Here is a 21,773-nt window from a genome sequence, read left to right on the forward strand (position 1 = left end):
TGAAAATCTCAGTAACACTTTTTAATATACAAGAATCAAAAGTACAGCAGTTTTACAGTGTAGGAAAATTTAATACATACTATATAAACAACATATTTACATCAGAAATCACTAGGACAGTGGCATTTTTTTCACAAATATAAATTAATATTAATTACTGTTTTAGTCAACAGGTTTAAAAGTCCACAATTTTACAGTAAGAGTCCTTCTCCCCCTTTGCTCAGGGGAAGGTGGGGGGGGGAATGGATGAAAGTAGACTAGTACTTTTTTTTTGTGGATCACTTAAATAGTTCATGTAAAGATCTCAAAGAGCTCTAAAGTACCCACTTCAGCTGGGCACTGCACCACCACCACCTGTGGACAGCAGGTTTTGGTCTGTGGACTTGTTTTCTGGTGCAAATTCATAAGTGACTCAATTTTTACATGGTTTCCAATGGGGTTTGTGATGTCACTCTGAGAACAGCTTAAATAAACCAAAACCAAACCAAGAAGTTGCAACTTTTCCCTTCAGTGAGACTAGAGCAATTCACTGGCTGGCTTATTAGGAGCAGCTGCACCACATGTTGACATGAACACCATACTGAAATTTATGGCTGTGGGGCTGTCCTCTCCCACTCCCATTGTCCTTCAACTGCCTATTTCCAATGGTTGATTTTGTGGTCCCTTATTTTGGGACAGAGGGTGCGCGCCTGTGGAAAGGGATTATTTCCCTCAGATTAGATTTTTCCAGCTTCTGTAAAACCAAAGCCAGTTAAGATCCACCCACCATGACAGAACTCAAAATAATCCTTCTTTTAGCATCAGGCCTACATGACTTCCAAGTGCAACTCTCAAAAGGATGTGGACAAAGCTTTCACGTGTGCATTTTTTGTTTCCTTCTGTTTTAAGAAGAAAAACCAAAATACTTTTCATACTGATTGGAACCCCTGAGCGCCAAGCCCCTCGATGCGGAGGCAGCAAACCCCTCTCGTTGGGCTTCTGGTTGTTTTGCACCAACCTTAACACTGGTCTGGCCAGTACTGCCTTTTGCTACAACTTTATGGCACGTAACATTTTGTTAGGATTTCATGAATGTGAACGAAAAACAACGTAAATCTCTCTTTGCTCCTCCTGGCGAAGAGGTGAATTTAGTATTCACATTGTAAGCCAAGACCCCTCTTTGAAAAGAAAGGACCCACTGTGAACATGATAGCGGCCACCTGCCATCGCAGCTTAGTGAAAACATGCCGGGAGAGACACTATCTCTGCCCTCCGCTACAAAGGGGGAAAAGACATGACAGCTAGTCTCCCTCCCTTCCTTCTATTGCAGGGAAATTCTTGGTGGCGTGAGGCTGCCAGTACTGGTTCCCTTGTAGCAAGCAAAGCCATTTTGCTTCTGTTTAGTTTTGTGGAAAGCTCAAAGAATGGGAAGCACAGCATTTCCCCTGCCACCAAACAGCCACATTTCGGTAGCCTCCTAAATCCTCCTTAGGCTTAGTTCTGAGATGCCTCTGGGTGCCATTGACAGGACATACAACCCTCCTGGGCTACACGGCCAGACCTCTTATAAAGGTCATGCTCTGCATGTTCCTTGGCACTGAAGGGGTTAAATTAATGGTGTGGAAGAGCTGGATACAGCCAGCCCGCCGAGTATACAAGCTTTTGTACACGGGTTGTGCATATGTCACTGTGACCCAGAATCACACGGTCGTTCCCATTTGCAGCAAACCATGGTTGCTTTTGAATGATCTCATGGGACAGAGATACCCTCATTAAACCAATGGGCTCAGAATGGATCAGGCACACAGTGATCATTCCATCAGCACCAAGCAGACAGGACGCTTGGGCGTTATTAGTGTTGATTTGCGTGTACCTTCCAAACTGCCAACGGAAGAGTTAACACCTTTGCCTCAACCGAGACCTGCCTTTACAACCTCACCTCCAAGCAGGCAGGGCCTTTGTCGTAAGCACCCGCCCCAGGGTCTCCAACAATAATTGTGACCTACATTCATCCAGGAAGTCAAGGGAGACGCAGCAGGAAGGAAGTCAGCTCCCTCACTTTGGGAAGGTGCCTCGGCTGGTTTGGATGTCTACGGCCGTTCAGCTCTACAAGTGCTGCGGGGAAATTCTCCCCTCAGGCCATTCTGGTCCTTACTCTGGATACCTGCAGATTCAAGATAACTTACCAGTAAAAGACAGGCAGGGAATTAAAAATCCACCTCACCTCGGGCCTTTAAAGGGAAGAATGTTCTGATTGTGCCCAAAGGAGGGTAACCTTGCCACCTTTTCAGGAACCCAAGGTCTGCACCCTTTGCATTAAATTGAGCAGTTTGCCACTGGCCTTGTCTTCAGAACACAGCTGCAGTTCCCATAGACTACAGGTCCCAGCCCGAAATGTGCCAATTTAATCTGAATGGCCTGGCTGCTCGCCTCAAGGCAGAGCCTGGCATTAGGGACCTGCAGCCTGTCTCGTGGGGCCTTGACTCCATCTTAAAGATGATGGAGCTGAAGTTATGTGGCCAGCCGCTGTGCTTTGGCTACTCCTGACTTGCTAGAAGTGTTCTGGCAAATCCCTCCCTGCTGGACATTACCCCTTCACGCCGCACCGTGATCCTAACACTTTGATGAATGTTTGCAGTGAAGCCTATTCATTTGGCTGCAAACCACTGTACTCCCCTTACCCTTCCTGGGCTTGTTATACACCTACTGACTGGGGGGGGCCTGCTATAAGGATTTTAAACACTGAGAATTTAGGATTCTCCTTGGTCTATTGCTCACCAGAAATCTAAGTTCAGAACACTTATGCAAGTTCCCAATTTAAAGATACAGAAGTTCATTCAATACAGCTATTTTCCGCTCCTCATAGAGTTAGCGCAGATCACTGGAACTATGGCAGGTAAGTGGCCAGCTCACTGCTTTGTGCAAAGATAGAGCTCTGCATGGAAAACTCCAGCCAACTGCATTCACATTTAACTCTGCATGGTGCCCTCGCCAAGCCCAGCATACAGCTTCTGACCCTTAGATTTCAACATGTGCTACAAGGAGGAGTAAAGACTGGGATCACCATTCTCCAGTTGGGCAACTGAAGTGCAGAGAAGTGATTTGCCCCAGGGTCAGAGTAGGTCAGCAGCAGAGGGGTATAGAAGCCAGGATCCCTGACCCCCAGAGCCATTTCCTCCACTACAAACCATTCAGCTTCCAGCCAGTATGTTCTACATAAGGAACATCCTTACTAGCTGCGGCAGGCGAGAAATGGGGCAAGAGGGTTTGTGTTATGGATTCCTGAGCCCCTTCCACTGGGAAATCCTGTAACTTTCCATTTCCTGTCTCACTGGTTTGAAGGGGGAATTAAGGCTCTGCTCAGGGACTCTGTCCCTTCCCCATATATTGAGGACCTCCACCTGTTTTAAGATTACCAAGGTGAATGTTTCCCATGTCCCTGCCTGTGCTGCAGAGAGCGCGTGAAGTGCACAAAGCAGAGCCAGTCTCTTGAAATGGATAAAGACAGGAGAAGTGATGGATTCCCACTCCTACCTTTCTGAGCCACTCTGGAGAGGCCCCGAGTTCCCCCTTCCTCTCGGAGGACCATGATAAGAGCAGGGTCAGTTATTTTCTCTAAGAGAGCCCTCCTGTCCATTCCAAATGCATCCCACCCCCACACTGGTTACACACAGCCCAGCCTGACTGGGTTATGCCCACCCCACAGCAGCATGTGTCACGTAACGTCACTTCAGACTGGGCATACAAAGCTGTCTACAAAGTCTTAAGCAGCATCGATCCACGTTCTTGGTTCTGGGGAAAGCTCCGCAGCTGTGAAATATTCACAAGAGTCTGTCGGATGCAGCCTTCATTGAAAAACAAAACTAAAGCAAAGAATGACACCTGTTCCCCCCCTGTGGGCAATGGATCCAGTTCCAATGCCAGACTGGAGAAGGGAATATGAAAAAGGAATCCAGACCAGAACTAACAGCTGGGGAGAGCCCCTGCCCACTCCCCAAAATCCTCCTTCACCCAGCAAGACGATAGCAGCATGTTCAGTCTCCGGTTACCGGGTTGGAAAAGCAGCCACTGTTGCAACAGACCAAGTATTTCAGATGAGCTCTCTCCCTCCGATCCCAGTCGCTTTATGTTTTTCGAACATTCCAGTTATAATCTGGATTGTTTTTCTGTTCTAACGACCTGTCCAGGGGCGACCTGTGATCCAGGGGTGACTTGGACTCATGAGGGGATTTTTGAGACGGGGGTGAGCGAGGGTCCGAGAGCTGGGAGTGAGGAGGGGGAAGCGGCTGTTTGTAATCCCCCGATTTGTCTGTATGGAAGGACCGGTAATGGTCTGAAGGTCCCTGGCCGTGGTATCCCATGGGTGGCCTGTGATCAGACATTCTTCTGAATTCCTGCTGGTGGTAGTTCTGGGGTCTGAACTCATCAGATCTTCGCCGCTTGGAATCGTGATGGTGTCTAGATGTAAAAAACGAACACACAAAATAATATCAGCTCAAGAGCAGACACTTATGCAGCCCCCCCACTCCCCATCCTGAAATATCCAAGGAAAGGTCCAAACTCCACCCCGAATAATGCTGCTGGTGATTATTTATGCAGCCCTGTAGTTGTGGATACCACTCTGCAAACAAACAAGACTAGGTGTCCTTTGCCTGGGAAAGCCAGGAATCTAAGTAGTAGAGAGACTTGAAGCCTTTAAGAGCATTCTTGGGAGAATGTGAACTGTGTGTGTCTGCACGTAGGGGACAAGAGAACTAGCGGCAGGGTCGGGGAAAAGGGATTTACAGGGTAAAGCCAGAAGAGAATTGGATAGAACAGGAGTGATCGAAGACAAGGGGAGGGAGGGAAGAAAAGCAAAGTCACCTAAATACCTTCCCAGTGAGCTTGTAACACACATGGGCTGGCAACTCCTGATCGGAAACATACAAGCTGAGACCCAAGACTGGACTGTCACGCTTGGAGTCTAAAGCTTACTGGTGGAAAAAAGCAGGCTAGGGCTCATGTCTAAGGTAATCGGAGGGCAAGGCAGAAATGAGAACCCCGCAATGATGCCCACTTCAGAGAGGCAGAAAAGAAAACAAGAACCCAATTAGGTGACTAAGTCTGTGTTTGATTTGAATCCAGAATGCGAATGCCAATAGCACCCCCCACCTCCATTCCACTGAGCTCCCTGGCTCCCCCTTGTGGCAAGCAGGAAATGTCTGTACAGTGGCTAGGTGAATGGTTGCCAACTCCAGTTTGTGATTGTCGGCATTAACAGTTACCTGTCGTAATAATCTCGGTGTCCCCTGTGGTCTCGGTCACTGTTGTACTGCTCATACGGCCTCTTGCGGGAGAGGTTATTTGGTCGGTAGTTCCCGGAGCTTCGGTGGGGGTCGCCGCGAGACCGACGATCCCCGTAGTGGTGATCCTTGTACCAGTGCTGCTCGTACTGGTGATGCCGTTCTCCACCCCAGACCTGGTTGCTGTTGCCACCATAGTTAAATTTCCGATCTCTCTGCCAGTCTCCTCGATCTGTAGGGAGGAAAACACAGGCCTGAGGGTCGGTCTTACCATCACCTACCCTACCCTGAACGGACCATCACACAGGTGGCATGCTTGCATGCGATAGTAGGTGGTAATTCTGGGCAATGTTTTTTGTCTGTCTGATTCAAGCTTCCAGACAGCAGCTTTGTGGGTTCTATGAAGTCCCTTCTGAGGTTTAGACACAGGATGTTTATAATACAACAAGTCACTGATGGCAGTAAATATCGATTTAAAGAGGAATCTTTTAAAGGGTTTGTGGTAAAAGGAAGAAATTAACAAAAGCAAAATGTACCTTGAATATCAGGGGGAAATACCCTAATTCTATTCTACAGCCTGTCCTCATCACTATAGCCTCTGAGCACCTTTCAGTCATGCTTTAAGTCAGTGGTTCCCAAACTTGTTCTGCTGCTTGTGCACGGAAAGCCCCTGGCGGGCCAGGCCGGTTTGTTTACCTGCCGGGTCCGCAGGTTCGGCCGACCGCGGCTCCCACTGGCCGCAGTTCGCTGCTGCGGGCCAATGGGAGCTGCTGGAAGCGGCGGCCAGTACGTCCCTCGGCCCGCGCCGCTTCCAGCAGTTTCCATTGGTCTGAAGCAGCGAACCACGGCCAGTAGGAGCCGCGATCGGCCGAACCTGCGAACGCGGCAGGTAAACAAACCGGCCCAACCCGACAGGGGCTTTTCCTGCACAAGCGGCGGAACAAGTTTGGGAACTACTGCTTTAAGTAATGACTCCCATCTGTTGCATGTGGTCTGTTCCCTCTCTCTCATCCTCTCCCTCTGGAACCCCAGAACTTAAAACGTGACTGGACAAAAGCCCTGGAGGATGTACTGCAGGGAACAATCAGGCCTTGGCTTGGGATGGACAGGGGACCTGCTAGCCTCATCCTCTGACTCTCTCATGAAGGACCCACCTGCGTTACTGAAGTGTCTCTTGCTAGGGTGGCTGTAGTTGTCCCGCTGGTGTCCATGCATCTGCTGAGGGTGTGAGGGAGGCAGGTGGAGTTTCTGAGAATGAGGGTTGGGAGGCAGGTGAGACTGAGACATGAGGGAATCCCGGCTGGAGCCAGAAGGCTCTGGGCGGAATAGCCTTTTGCTGCCAGCCATGTCCTCCTTCTTCTTCTGCTCCTGCTGAGAACAAGGGAGACACTTCCAGTACAATGGAATGAAAAAGATACGATGCTTCCCCCTTCAATTCCCCGGAGTGCCTCGGGCAGGTTGTGAAACCCTGTCTGTTGCACTCTGGATTCATTTAGAGCAGGGGGATTCCCTGCCGACTAGAGACCTGCATCTTCACTGTGGATTGTGCTGTGAATTACTTTTGTGCTCAAGAAAGTAAGGAATCAATAGCACTTGAGCCAGACCTGTGTAAGGCAGGAGATGTGTAAATTTCCACCATACACACCGCTGCCAACACATTTTAATCCTGACGGACAGCATCATCCCCGATTTCTACTCTTGAGTTGGAGACTGTGGCACACCAACAAGAATAGTCCAGCGGGAGGCAACAATAATGACTGGACGAAAGAAGAGAGGAACTTCCACGTGTTAAAAGGGTATCAAATGACTAGCACTGTGTAGTTTATAAAAACAGACAAATAAGGAGTGAAGGTGGAGGTAAACAAAGCAAAGAGTTGCAGACAGAGCCAATCAGGGGCCTAATAACCCTGCACCATCCTACAAGAGCTAGAAAGCATTGACATTTAAAAAAAGCAACCAATCTGAAAGAATATAAATGCATGCGCTGCTAAGCCCATGGTGCAGCTTCACAAGCACAATTCTCAGGAGACAAGAGCCCTTGAATTTTGACCCAAAGATTTATAGTGCATCACTCACCATAAGCCATGGTACCAGCAGGACTGTGTGGTTATGTTGCTGCAACTGCGACAGCAACACAAATAGTAGCTAAGGCCGGGGAAGAGACGCGAGACCTCCCTGTTCTATACAGCCTCTTCCTCACCAAGAGAGCACATTTCAGATCTTACCTCCTCTTCCTGCGATCTTTTTTTGTGAGCCATTTTGTAGAGTTTGTGCAATTTTCTAGCATCAAATTCTGTGAACTTGGACACAAATATCCACAGGTTCCTAAAGGGACATTAAGTTTTTCTATTAATTACTAAACAGCAGTTTAACTTGTCTTCCTCATTTGTACAATCTGCAAAAAAACACTGAACTAAGGATTAGCAATTATTCCCTTCATCTGGCAGATGGCATGGGAGTACAGAGAGACGAAATGATTTGCCCAGGATTACACAGGGAGTCTGCAGCAAAGCTGAGAAATGAACCCAAGACGCCAGAGTCCCAGACCAGTGCCTTAGCTACAAAACCATCTCTCCTTGTAAAACACTCCTCCAGCCTTTATAGCAATAATCTTGGGCCTATCCTCCGCTCAGAGCACGAGTTTGTATAACAAGCAATGGGAGTTATAAAAACACTCTCATGGAGAGTGGAGAAAGAATCCCTTCCATCTTGCAAGGGAAACTGTTAAGATGATAAAAACAAAAATATTTTCAAAGAGAAAGCGCCCTGCTGCTGGACTCTAACTCAATCTCTGACAGTTACCAGGCAAACACCTAAAATCCAATATCCATTTAATCACGAATGCTGTTTCTTTACTTTGTCTATTTCACTCATCTGGGACAGGAAAAGCAGGCTTCACTCAGCTTCACCATCTCCTTTTTGGCTCTCCTGCATCAGCACAACGCTACTGTACTTCGGATCCCGTCCAAAGGCTAATCAGTGGCCTAGATAACAGGAGTTGGCAGCCTCCCTCCAGTTTCTAATAAAGGGGCATCCTAGGCATCCACTTGCATCAGTCTGTGTGCGGACATTCACATTTCAGTTTCAAAGGAACTTGTTTCAGTTTTGTGGAAGGGTAAAGAAAGTAACTTAAGATACATTGATATCAGCACCTCTCCAACTGAAACGCACAGGTGTCTGCACAGAGTTTGCACCAGCTTGGCCAAACCTGTTTTTAAATTGCTTTATTTTAAGCTGGTGACACTTTTTAATGTAGACGAAGCCCTAGTCTCCAAGTGGTCCAGGACAGAATGGGCCATGGTTCCTGACGCACCTACTGTCCCCTGGTCAGCTTTCAAGAGGGTCTTTGAAACAGGCTGGGGGGGAACACTGGGAGGGGAACATTGGAATCTGACTTCTGGGCTGTAAAATCCAGCACCTTCCATAAGCACTAAATTCACTTAAATATTCACAAACTAGCCAAAGAAAAACGAAATGGTCTGTTACCTTCTCCACAGCTTGATGTGCTCCTGGTCAGAGTAGGCTTTAAGGCACTCTGAGATGCGATCTCCAATTTTCAGGAGGCAGTTGCGAGTATGCTCCAGCTGTTCTTGCACTGTCAGTCCCTTATCTGGCTTGTCCAGTTGCTTCAGTGCCTTTTTCACTGGCCTCATCCTCTCTTTGCACTTGGGTGAGCAACACAGAGCAAAAATTCATTAATTTCATGCCTGGGTTCTACCCTCTCTGTTGACCTTCTCTCAACCATTCGCTGGTGGGGAAAATTCACTAATCCCAGCTGTTAGTCATCCTGTACTTAGTTTTAAAATAAGGAGATGTCCCCCATGCAAACAGCAGACTTCGAAAGACATGCAGCATAAAGCAATGAGAGCCTGTCCTCAACATCATCCACCCACCCCTCCTCCTTCTGGAAGCGCACAATGTGCTCTGCAAGTTTTAAGCATGCACTCAGTCTGATATCCTGAGGTCTAGATGCATAATCAAGGGACATGTTACTATTTATGCACTAAAGATAAAATACATAGGTTCAGGACCACTATCAAAAATCACACTGACAGATAAAAAGGTTTTTTAACTACTGCTGTTAACAAAACTGAAAGAAATAGAGGAAACCATCATTTGTGTTCGCAACAGCACTTCGCCTATTGCCAGTTTCACCCTCTCATTTTTCACTCCTGGGGGAAATCTGCACCACTGCTCATGTGCAGAATTTATGTTCTCTGCACATTTCTTTGTTTCCCTGCAGAAAAATGACTTTCTGACGGGGAAGCAAAGGAAAGCCACAAGAGCGATCATACGACCCACCCCAGCAGTATGTTTCAGGTGCCCAGGGCAGCCGGCAGAGAGGTAAATCACTGTGGGGCAGAGGGCGGGACTGGGAAAGACCCGGCTGGTGGCTCCTACCCTGCGCCTGGCTCAGCTGCTAGTTCTGGCTGGGCTGGGGAGGATGGGACTTCCTCTTCCCCTGCATGGTATCAGGGGCTGGGTCAAACCCATCCCCAGATTTCTCTCCTGGCTGCAAGAAGCTCTGCAAACTCCACCCCGCCCCCCCGTGCTTCCTGCACCCATCGCTCCTCAGCTGCAGGGGGAGGGATCACCGTACAGGGAGCTGCTCCCCCATCCGCCCAACCCCCGTGCATCCAGACCCCCTCATACCCAGACCCTCCTGCCGAACCTCCCGCCCCGCACTCCCAGAACCTTCCCAACGAACCCCACTCCCCCTGCACCTGGACCACCCCAATGAGCCATCTGCACCTGGATCCCCACCCCACCAAGCCCCAACCAGCTGCTCCTGGATCCCCACCCCACTGAGCCCCACTCCCCCAGCATCTGGACCCCCCACTGAATCCCCCAACTGAGCTCTATCTCCTCACACCCAGACCCACCCCCTACCCTGCTGAGCTCCAACCACCTTCACTTGGACCCCCCAGCAGAGTCCCATTACCATTGCACCCAGAACCCCCCAACAAGCCCCTGTGCATCCAGATCCCCCCCCACACCTGGATCCCCCACTGAGCCACCCGCACCCAGATTGTCCCACACAGAACCCTCTCAACCCACACCTGGATCCCTCCACATTAAGCCCCTCCACACTTGGATCCTGCCTTGCTGAGCCAGCCTGCCTGCCCATACCTGGTGCACCTGGCACGGAGGGGCAGGGCCCTGGGGTGTTTCTGGGGCAGGCCCGGTCCTTGCGCTATGTCGGGGTTGGGTGTAGCCTCACTGCTGAGTCCAATTGCCAGGGGGGAGCTGCACAGTGATCTCCCACCTCTGTGCAGCCAGTGGCCTGTGTTCCCCATGCTGGAGTCTCCACATTTATTTGACAAATAAAATTTGCAGAACTTTAAAATATTGTGCACAGAATTTTTAATTTTTTGGTGCAGGATTTTTAATTATTTGGCGCAGAATGCCCTCAGGAGTACTTTTTAGTCACTTTCCCATTGTTTGCGTGAATCTTTCAGAGAACAACCAAGAAACGTTTTGTTTTTATTTTTTAAATAAAAAGGGACTGGAAAAAAAAATTAGCAAGGGGCCTCAAGAGTAAATACAGTATCTGAAACTACTTCCACCTTTTCATGTTCTGTATGTATATCTATCTCCTTACTATATGTTCCATTCTATGCATCTGAAGAAGTTGGCTGTAGCCCATGAAAGCTTATGCTGAAATAAATTTTTTAGTCTCTAAGGTGCCACAAGTACTCCTGTTCTTTTTACTTGTTCTAAAAAACTGACTGGATTTCAAGTTGATAGCACCCCCTTCAAATACACAAGCCAGGCAGAGGAAAGTCCAGCATAAGAGACTATATTAAGTGTTGTGTTTGCAGCCATGCTCACCAGTCTGCACCGGCGGCACATTGCTGCGTTTTCATTTACACAGCTTGGAAAGCACTTACAGTGGAACTTACTACAACAACTCAGTGAGCAACTGTGGATCTTCAGGCCATACAAAAGTTACTCTAGGATGGCCTCAATATTCTTCCAGCCCAGGAATAACCTGCTAATCCCTTGGTTGCTGAGGAAAAGAGTCTGCCACACACTGCTAGAGGGTCACAACATTTGGCCTATGATGGTCAAGCCAGCTGTGGGAACGGAAAGCTTTAGTTTGAAATAAGAGGGTGCTACAGTGTATTAGGGTGCTGTACTGCCTCTGCTATGCCCCCTTCTGTCATGTTCCCAACAGAGAGATGAAATGAGAGCATGCATTACCAGTGCAACTAAGTGGCACAGAATCTAGAGAGGAGATATTCCAAACCTGTTTTTAATACTGTGCTTGTTTTCGGGAGGATGGCTCCCTAAGGAGGCCTTGATGTTTCTCCCATTTGAGGTCCCACGTCAGAGCCAACATCCTTTCAGCCAAGGAGAAGTCCTAGCTGGGACTCCTTTTGCCACTTGTCCATAGTGCTCTCAAATTAGCTGCAGGGGATCACTGTTAAGCAATGTGAAGTGCACCTTTCCTTCCAGGAGTGGAGTGTACTGAGTCTATAGAATCCCCAAAGGCTGCTTGCTTAGCAGTGGGGTCCAGGTTAGGGTAGTTAGTGCTGCTCAAACCCGGGCACTTAGGCAAACGAAGCCGCAGATATTCATAATTTACAGTGGTGTTAGTGTGCCAGGAAACCCCAGAGCTCCCACTGTTGTGCCCTTGTCTCCAGAAGAAGATACTCACTATGCTGAACGTTTCCTGGTCCAGGTCATCATCCTCGTCTTCTCCAATGGGGATGGGCTCACTCCCTGCTGTAATGTGGACAGGACCCTGAGATCGCTTCCCTTTGCTTCCAGACTTGGTCTCGCTACCTTTGGCCTTGAAAAGAACAAAATCACAGCCCTTTGACAGTGAGCCGAACCTGGGGATTCTGCATGGCCCACCGTGAAATCCTCTGACGACTACCATCGGCAATTAATAAATGGCATGCCCCTCTACAGCATCTCCCTCCCAAAGCTCTTCAAGTGCTTTAGAGTCATGAATGAATGAAGAGTCACATCACACCTGTGAGAGGAAACTGGAGCACAAACACACCTGGGCCAACGTTTTCAGAAGTGGCACCAGTGATTTGGGGTCTGTTCACAGGGAGAGGTTAAACTCGCCGGTGAGGGACTGCACTGGAGAATTAGGGTCACACAGTGGGTGCGTATCCTCTGGGAAGGGCAGACCCCCCCACATGGCCTGATATTTAGAAGGGCCTGAAATTCCACTATAAGTCAGTGGGAACTGCACATGCTCAAAGCCTCTGGAAATCAAGCCCAACAGATCTTCGGTTGGGCACCCCAAATCGCTGACTGCTAGTGAAAATGTTGAGCTGCCCAAGCTTGCCCAGGAAATCGGTGCAAGAGCTGTCAACAGACCCAACGTCTCAAAGCAACTGATCCTGAGCTTCAGCCTCAGAAATGATCATTTCTCCCTTCTTCCTATTAGCAGCTGAAGGCCACGCCGCATTTCACTGGGAAGGGGACTTCCCCTAGATTTGAAATAAGGTCTCAGCTTTGATTTAGGACATAATACACTAGCATTTGGTATATACCGCAAGTACCCCAAGTCATTATTATGGAGCCTTTCACCTATGCCTAGTCTGAATCCAGCCCATGGCAGCCAAGGGGCAACTAAGTTACGTTTCCCACCTAGCCTGACACCTGTGCTGACAGAATCAATCCCTGCCAACATGGGAACAGCCAAGATATTATTTCACGGCCCCTGTGTAGGTTGGGTTATTATGGATAGATTTGAAGTCCAGAGCAATCCAGACACAGCCTGCCAACACCAAGACTAATTAAAGCCTTACACGCTTTGAACAATAAGCTCCAAACTCTTTTCTCTCCTTTTCTTGATGCCGGCCATTCTGGGATACTCTTCTGTTTGGGGATAGCGGTCTTTTCAAGTCAGTCTGAAAATAGCTCACTCCCTTTCACACTCTATACTTAGTTCCCAACCCACAGAATAGGTCACCTTTTCCATTCTTCACTGCAGGTATCTTTTCTCTCCTATTCAGGGTAAATGCTCACTCCAAAAAGTTCTGGAGGCTGAGGCAAAGAGCCCTCCCCAATGCTCACTAGTAAAGGATGCCCTAGCATTCTTTCCCATGGTGTCTTTAGGAATGTCCAATCTCATAGTGTGTCCATCTCTGCGAATATTCCCTGGAGGGACTTCATTGCCCTCTCAAACTGCTCTCCTTGATAGGTATTGGCATGTGCAGGATTTGAATCTGAAATCCTGAATGGGATCTCCAGCTTGTAACATGTTTCTAAAGGTTACATGTAAGATATGCCTGGTACCTTCTCTTTCTTATCCTTTGTTTTCTTTTTCTCTTTATCGCCTTCCTTTTCTTTCTTTGTGGTTGACTGTTTTTCCTTGTTCTCTTTGTTCTCTTTCTTCTTCTGTTTCTTTTTCACTGGGCTCTTTTCCAAGCCATCCTCCTAGGAAATTAAGTCACAGACTCAAACATCGTTCACAAAGTCAGAGCCCCTCACCTCAGACACATTTTACTCTATAAACCTATGTCCTGCAAGAGCACCTGATTCTTGCTGCTCATTCAAACTTTTCCTTGCTCTGATTAACCTAAGCAAGTCCAAAGCAGCGATCTGCCCAACCCCCACAAACCCTGCCTCTAAGGTTATTCCATCAAACCGGCATCATTCTGCAGCTGACTAGCAAACTGCAGCTACATAGAACACTCCTTAATTTAATTTAGCTAGTCAGTAGGCTCATCTCTTCAAGGTAGATATCGATCAGGAGCATTAAGTAACCTTTAAATTATGTGCAGAGCTACTCAAAGAGAGGGTTTTTCCCAGACCAAAATTATCTTGGTAAACTTTGGCTTCACCAATGGCAGGTTTTCTGAGGAGGACAGTCTCCAAGCTAACAAAGGCTGAAAGTGGCCCATTTTGGAGCCCATCCACAATGCTCTGAACATTGGCTTAATGAGGTGGGTGGAGAAGGCCTCACCACCTCCTATGTTCCCAAGCAACTCAGCCAGGCCCCTATTTCAGTTTTATGCTCTGCAGCTCCCCTAATGGTTGTTTGGGGAAGTTGCAACAGGTGCTTTTCAAGTGTAGTTTCTGAAGCACCAACACAGTTCAAGCAGCTTTGTAAAAGCCCCCTCCACCTGGATCAACACACCTTGACTTCACCCTCTTCTGACTGGTTGTCCGAGTGCCGAGGAGAGGACAGGTCATTTCCATGCTCATCTTTGACTTTGGGAGCTTTGTTCTCTTTCTTCACGCGTGGTTTCCTCTTCTTCAGTTTGGTCTGGGGAAGAAGAGAAACCAGTTAGGGCTTGAAAACCACTTCCTGAAACAGAAACACCATCTCTCTTCCTCTAGGCAGTAGGAGTCCGTTTGGAGCACTAGAAGATCTAATGGGCCATGGGAAATGACACTGAGCCACTAATTAGAATTACAACCTCCATCAGAAGGTCCCATTTTGGCTAGCAAGAGGAAATCCATCTGAGGTTTGTAGGCTCAAAGGACTATTCTGAACACACAGAAAATTAGTACGAGTGAATTGCTGGCACCAAGCAGCCTGGTGACAGGGCAAATGAAGGAGAGCTGGTGCCTGCTGCCAGAGGGTATTTAATGTGACACTTTGTCACGGAGTGTGGGGGGACACAAGGCCCTGCACCCCCGGCTTCCTGCGATTCACCATGACTCTCAGCCAGCCAGTAAAGTAGAAGGTTTATTTAGACGACAGGAACACAGTCCAAGACAGGTCTTGCAGGCACAGCTCCAACGCTCCTTGCTAGTTGGGGCATTCAGCATCCAACCCTACGTAAGCCATAATTTTTCATAAGATCTGTGCACATCGCTTTAGAGTTCACTTCTGCTTCTGACAAGTGACTTGGTAAAATGAGAATCATGGAATCCTACGTATGATGCTCAGTGTCACACACATCAAGCACACTCAGCTTACAGGTAAAAAGATGCCCTTTTCTAAGTGACAGACCTACCAAGTTAGCCTGGCCCTAGGATCTGAGAGCCAAGCCCCACCAGCTCTAGGTTCAATGGAATGAAGGGATCAGACTACAATACAGCCACAGTCCGTTCAAACAGAATATTTAATGAGCTAGAAATGCAGGAGGTAGTTTCCTTCTAAGCAGTGTCCAATGTCCCCTCTAGGGGCCCTCAGCCATCCCCTCACTCACCTCTTCCCCATCTTTCACAGTTTCCTTCTTCTCCAGATCTTTCTTCAGCAATTTCAGCAGATAATCGACACGGGTCTGGAGCTGCTTTCCCTGAGGCTTCTTATCTGTCTCAACAGGTAGGATCTTTGATAAAAACAAAACATCCACATGCACCTATCAAGCCGTGAAGTGAGCAGACAAGCACTAGTAACAATCTCCTCCCCTAGCGTCCAGCAAGGGAGTGAGGAAACCTCCTCAGCTTCTCAGGGGAACTGCCTTACCCTGCTCTCCCAGGCACAAAATCCCAGATCCTCAAAGATATTTAGGTGGCTAACTCCCATTAATTTCAATGGGAGTTAGGTGCCTAAATCCATACGAGGATCTAGGCCAAAGAGCTCCCTCAAAAGTCTCTTCCTTTCATAAGGCAGCATGCAGAATTCTACCAATTCAAGTGTGGGGGGAGAGGGCACCCCCATGCTGGTATTGAAGTGACAGGACATGTGTGAGCACAGACGGGTAGGAACTTCGATTGCTGCTAGCTCGGATTACAGAAGAACTTCTCCAGTGAGCAAGCAAACACACTGCAAAATACATCAAGAAGCCTGTGTTGCAACAGACACTTTGCTCCCTTGTTTTGACAAGCCGAATTTATTTATGATATCGTTTTACAGTAGGCTAGTACTGCGTAGCATATTTGGTAAAAGTAATGAATCATCAGTAACTTGAGAAAAAAGCTATTTCTGTAAAGTTGATTTCACTGGTTTATGCCTTTATAAACATAAAAATGGAGCACCGCTCGTTATCGCTGTTTTCTTTAAACAACTAACTGGTCTGACTGTAATTTACATACAGCAATGACTCAATTCATAGAATATCAGGGTTGGAGGGGACCTCAAGAGGTCATCGAGCAGGATGACCTCAAAGCAGGACCAATCCCCAGACAGATTTTTACCCCAGTTCCCTAAATGGCCCCCTCAAGGATTGAACTCACAACCCTGGGTTGAGCAGGTTAATGCTCAAACCACTGAGCTATCCCTCCCACTCAGCCAGGGCATTCGTGTTATAAAGTGAGGTGAAGCTGCTGTCTTCGAGGTGAGAATCATCAGCGCAGTGCGTTAGCAAAGGGAGAATTAGAGGGGCTCCTCTGTACCACCACTGCAAGGAAGAGATTCCCACGACTGTGTCTGGGATGCTCGTTTCAGTTTTAAAATGCTATTCTGAGCATCAGACCTGAGGGCGCTCATTCATACCAGGACACGACCTGATTTTTGCTAATAACATCTGGGTCTGTCAGCAGTGACATTGTCTGAGCTCAGCATTAACCATGGGGGAAACCTAACACAACCAGCCTCAATACATTGGGAATGCAGCATTCCAGAGAGGTCACGGTCATTGTTTTCCTGGCTGTTGTTATTGTTTTAAGTGTGTACCAATATAAACATCCGTTTTTGAGGAAGCAAATGTTCTCCCTGAGCCCCAAAACTAAAGTGAGCAACACATGACGACCTACCTTATCAGTTAACTTCAGTTCTGGGTCCGTTTTAATTAGCTCCCAGTTTCCATAGCCATGTTCATAAATTCCCAGCAATAAACGAGAATCATCCTCCACTCCCCAGTCTACATCAAAATGAGCAGCTTTGGCGCGGCAGGTCAGGCAGTATCTGAAGGCATTTCAAACACGAGAGAGGTGGTGAGGGGCTTCTTTCCAACACTGTGGTGTCAAAGCAAATCTGCAAACCCAGGCTTTCCTTTTGCCAGCCCAAAACCCCAAGCGCCTTGCACTTTCCTCCTAGTCATGCCAACTCACTTCCTCTTCTCCTCCGGGTCCGTGGGAATGGATTTGTGCAGCATTTCAAACTCTTCTTCATGCTGGATGATGGATTTCACGTTGACTTGGACACCAGAGATCTTGAGGGTAGGACCCCTCCTTTTCCCAGGCCCTTTCCCTGTTCAACAGCAACAAACATTTCAGCTGCAAGCACTTTGACAGAATGAGAGATGCTGGAAAAGGCTCAGATACATTCAAGAGCTTTATATTCCTCCCACCATCCTCTGTTTACATCTAGGGCTGGCTGCTAATGCTCAGGTAGACCCTGAAAAGCAGGCTCTGCTTTCAAAGAGCGGTAGTGAGCGATTCATTACACTCCAAGCCCCTTCCCAAGTCATTTTCTTAATTACAAATAAATCAACAACATTGGAGTTCAGCCACTTTAGCAGCTCAGTTCAGCCCAGGTCACGCAGAGACTTAATGGCAGAGTTGGCAATAACACCCACGTCTCCAGATTCCCTGTCTCCTGTGCCAGCCACCAAACCACCCTGCTTCCTAGAAAGCCAGAGATGCAGAGGCAACACACAGGGCTCGATGTTCCTCAAGTCTTGGAAGTACGTGCAGGGTATTTACCCAGTGCTATGGGGGCACTGGCTGGCTCAGAGGACCGATAACTGCAGGTACAGGAATAGTGCAGGGTACATGTTATTGGTTTGATTCCAACCCAGGAAGCAATCCAGTCTGCTGGCTGCTCCACAACCTAACACGAAACGAGTTGGTGGTCGTAGCCCATGCCTTAGAAATCCTGTGTCCAACTGACACCCTTCAGTCAGAGCAGAAGACTCACGGCTTGGAGGCTGGAATAGCTTTCTCACTCTTAGAGGTAGCTCCCTCCAGGTCACTAGCAGAGGCAGCATGGGTGAAGTTTGTACTGTTCTTTAGCTAACAGACTACAGCCTCCAGTGCTGCCAATCTGGTGTCCCATCTCACCCAGAATGGGGATGGTTCCCATCAGCACTTTGGCCCATCAACACCAAGAGGTTAATGAAATCTGCGCCCGTCCCTTTCACTTACCCTCACCGGGGTTTTCTTTCAGCTGCTCCTCGTATTCCTGCATTGCCGACACACAGCTGTTGTGAATAAGTTCCCCTAGACGTTTCAGATCAGCTATGGACTTGTCCACCAGCTCAGCATCGCGAGCAATGCACTCCAGCCTGAGAGGGGAGAAAAGAATCGGGAAAGAATCAGACTCAACACCTGGCTGATAGCGCGGCTCAGAGACACAGGGCCTAGCCGGTCTGCTTCTTTCAGGTGTCTGACGCTTCCCAGATCAAGCATCTCACTTTCAATAGCATTTGCACTGCTGGGCATGGAAATACTTTTTTTAAGGAACTGGGATTTTTGTGTGTGTGTTAACTTCAGCTCCCCGCTACCTAAGAGAACCAACCCATCTTCGCCTCTGAGCTGATCTCTTTTATTGGGACTCCTCAGGTTGCTGATCCTTTTCTTGCCAGGTAAATAATGGTTTTAAGACCACTTGGAGCAAGACCCATATTAAGCTTTGGTACCTGAGAGTTGCAGGATACCGCAAGAAGCAGGTGATCACATAACAGGAGACTAGTCTGGGACAGGGCTGCTTTGCAGAAGATGACACCATGTGTACCCTGCTCCTGAAGTGTTGCGTAATGCACTAGGCATGCGCGGGGGAGGAGGAGAAGAGGGGGCCTTCATCTGAAACATCCACCAGTGGCAATCATCTGAGACAAGATGGACCACCTGGCAATTCCTGTGTCTCCAATGGCAGCACTTGCACACCGTTCACCCTGAATATGACAGACCAGTCAGGCTTTGCCCATCGAAGAAGCCTATGCCATATTTGATGCCTATCAGTTAATTGTGCCTAGGGGTAGAGCAATGCACAGAGATCTTCATGTGGCTATTTGTGTCTCCTGTTTACTAGTGCAGCAACTAGCCTATATGCGATTGTTCTCAGGATCAGAGCCAGTTTGCACATACCGTTCGAGTGGAAGCCCAAACTTCTTATAAGCCTTGATAAACCTACACAAAAAAGAAAAGCAAAACAATCTCAGTAAAAAAGGTCCTAAATTACAGCTGTATTTAAATACATGGTGATACATTTAATTGGCTCGTCCCCTTTGTCAATCCAGTATTTCATGTCCAAGGTCTAAGTCGCTCCCAGGGCTGTTGTGAGTTTTAATTCATTAGTGTTTGCAAAGAGCTTTGAGCTCCTTGGCTAGAAGGAACTGGAGAAGGACAGAGGATGACTCTTAACCCTGGGCGCCTGTCATTGCAAAAAAAAAGTGGTGGGGGTCACGGGGGGAGTCATAATTTTAGTAAATTACTGATGGAGGTTCAGTTTAAAAACCAGCAACTCAAAGATGAAGGGAAGTTGGTTAAAGCTCAAGAAATCCCTTTACCATCTCTGGCCTAACCTCTGGACACAGCCTTAGGATGCAGGCGCTTTGCGAAGACTGAAGAGATTAGGGGAAGTTCTATCTTGGAGAAGGACAAAAACTGGCTTGGAATTGCACACATCAGCTGAGCTGAGAAACGTAATGCTGGCGGAAGGGGAAACTTCACTACCCTGACTTATGGCACCAACTCTTTTAGGGCTACTATTTTTGCCCAAATATATCAACATTTGCTTTTTTGTTTAAATTTAAACGGCCAGGAAACTTTTCTTCTTTCAGGTGAATTTGCTGCTCCTGAACAAAGCCAGTAGGACAGCACAAAGACAGGAGTCCTTGGTTTCTCCATGGAATGACTACCAGCCGTTCCGGCCTCCAGCACACCCCTTAGCAATGTACCTTAATGCTGAATTCAATGGACCCACTCAGTCCACCTGAGATTACTGATGGAGGCTGACGATTTCAGGAGCAATTTTTGTGAAACACAGGCACTTGTCTCACTAGAACCAGACTAAAGATCGTCAGCTCGTTTCACACAGGCCTAGAAGGCCATTGGCAGGTGGCAAAACTGATAATATACAAGTTCAGAGAATGGCTGGAGCCAGTAAAGCCTGATTTTGCCCCTAATTCTTCTGTTACAACACTAAGTTAATAAAGCACCAGGAGTCCTGCCATTGTCATTTAGAACTGATTAAATGTCCATGGCAAAACAACATGAGCATGGAAGATCCCCAAAAAATAGAGGTTTTGGGGAGCCAATAGCCCCAGTCCAGCAGAGCACTTCTTCACTTGCTTAACTTTAATCATGTAAACCAGGGGGGGGACAAACTTTTTGGCCCAAGGGCCACATCGGGGTTGCAAAACTGTATGGAGGGCCAGGTAGGGAAGGCTGTGCCTCCCCCAACAGCCTGGCCCCTGCCCCTAACCACCCCCTCCCACTTCCCGCCCCCTGACTGCCCCTCTCAGAACACCCGACCCATCCAAGCCCCCCTGCTCCTTGTCCCCTGACCGCCCCCTCCTGGGACCCCTCGCCCCTTATCCAACCCCCCGGACCCCACCCCCTATCCAACCCCCCCTGCTCCCTGACTGCCCCGACCCCTATCCACACACACCCCTCCCCCCCCGGACTCCCACACTTATCCAACCCTCCGTTCCCCTCCCCAAGAACCTCCACCCCATCCAACCGCCCCCTGCTCCATCCCCTGACTGCCCTCTTGCCCCTTAATCCAACCCGCCGCTCCCTTACCTTGCTGCTCAATGCAGCATGTCTGGCAGCCAGGCCGCCTGGCTGGAGCCAGACATGCCGCTGCACTGCCCTGCAGGAGTGCGCAGCCCCGCCACCCAGAGTGCTGCCCGCGCGGCAGCGTAGCTGCAGGGGAGGGGGATAGTGGGGGAGGGGCCGGGGTTAGCCTCCCTGACCAGGAGCTCAAGGGCTGGGCAGGACGGGCCCGCAGGCCGTACTTTGCCCACCTCTGATGTAAACATTCTATCTGACCTGACCTCACTGGGACCAGCCACGGGCTCACAGTTATGCAGGTGCTGACATGCTTTGCTGGAGCAGGGCCCTACCCTAGCTGTGTCGGTGTCTGCGCAGAATTTCCGAACGTGCTCCTCTAACAGTCTCCTGGGCTCAGCACTGACCTCCTGATTTCAGCATCAGTAAATCCTTCCACCGTGTCTTTCCTAACACTCCGTGGGCGCCCCCGGCGCTTCGGCCTTTTATCGTCGTCAGTATCGTCCGTCTCACTCTCTGATCCAGATGACCTGTGTATCCTTCTCTTGGATTCAGCATCAGAATCACTGTCATTTGCCTGAGCCTGAACGAGCCAGAAGGACAGCACTAGGGTAACAAGGGCTAATTTGCAACCTCCTTCAATTCCTCCCTAGTGGCGTGGGCTGGCAATGCAAATGCAGAACCTCTCGGTGCTTTTTCTGAAGTAAGGCCAATCAGATCAACATCGGCGTCATCCCCTCTTAGAGGAACCTCCCTTTCCCCCCCCCACTTGAAGTGCCTGGATGCCCAAGGCCCCAATGTATTTGCTTATCCCCTTTTGACAGATTTCCAGACAGGAGCATGCGAATGAAGCATGGGTTCCATGTGCTAGTGGAGTTTTCTTGCACAGCCCTATTGCTAGAGGATTTGAATGCATCATAGCACCTAGACCGGGGTGGCCAAGCTTACTGACCCTTCAAGCCGCATACCACAATC

General features: G+C 48.6%; 1 protein-coding gene across 50 annotated transcripts in view; it reads right to left on the bottom strand.

Moving 5' to 3' along the window:
- The window catches only part of CHD2 (chromodomain helicase DNA binding protein 2), an 82,505-nt gene continuing 60,732 nt past the window's right edge, over positions 1–21,773 (bottom strand). For 33 of the 50 annotated variants that reach the window (XM_065559242.1, XM_042856631.2, XM_065559233.1 and 30 more), the window contains 14 exons: positions 21,206–21,381; positions 19,152–19,193; positions 18,210–18,349; positions 17,175–17,313; positions 16,878–17,028; positions 15,389–15,511; positions 14,368–14,496; positions 13,524–13,664; positions 11,923–12,057; positions 8,748–8,926; positions 7,487–7,586; positions 6,416–6,632; positions 5,244–5,493; positions 1–4,437 (listed from right to left, as the gene is read on the bottom strand). In XM_065559242.1, the coding sequence (XP_065415314.1) occupies positions 4,104–4,437; positions 5,244–5,493; positions 6,416–6,632; positions 7,487–7,586; positions 8,748–8,926; positions 11,923–12,057; positions 13,524–13,664; positions 14,368–14,496; positions 15,389–15,511; positions 16,878–17,028; positions 17,175–17,313; positions 18,210–18,349; positions 19,152–19,193; positions 21,206–21,381 (2,256 nt within the window). In that variant the 3' untranslated portion in view covers positions 1–4,103. Of the gene's footprint in view, positions 4,438–5,243; positions 5,494–6,415; positions 6,633–7,486; positions 7,587–8,747; positions 8,927–11,511; positions 12,058–13,523; positions 13,665–14,367; positions 14,497–15,388; positions 15,512–16,877; positions 17,029–17,174; positions 17,314–18,209; positions 18,350–19,151; positions 19,194–21,205; positions 21,382–21,773 lie in introns of all 50 variants that reach the window. The other 17 variants (XM_065559237.1, XM_065559232.1, XM_042856622.2 and 14 more) reach the window with 10 other exon arrangements.

Source organism: Chrysemys picta, chromosome 10 (genome assembly GCF_011386835.1).
Source record: "Chrysemys picta bellii isolate R12L10 chromosome 10, ASM1138683v2, whole genome shotgun sequence".
In the NCBI taxonomy this organism is placed as follows: Eukaryota; Metazoa; Chordata; order Testudines; family Emydidae; genus Chrysemys; species Chrysemys picta.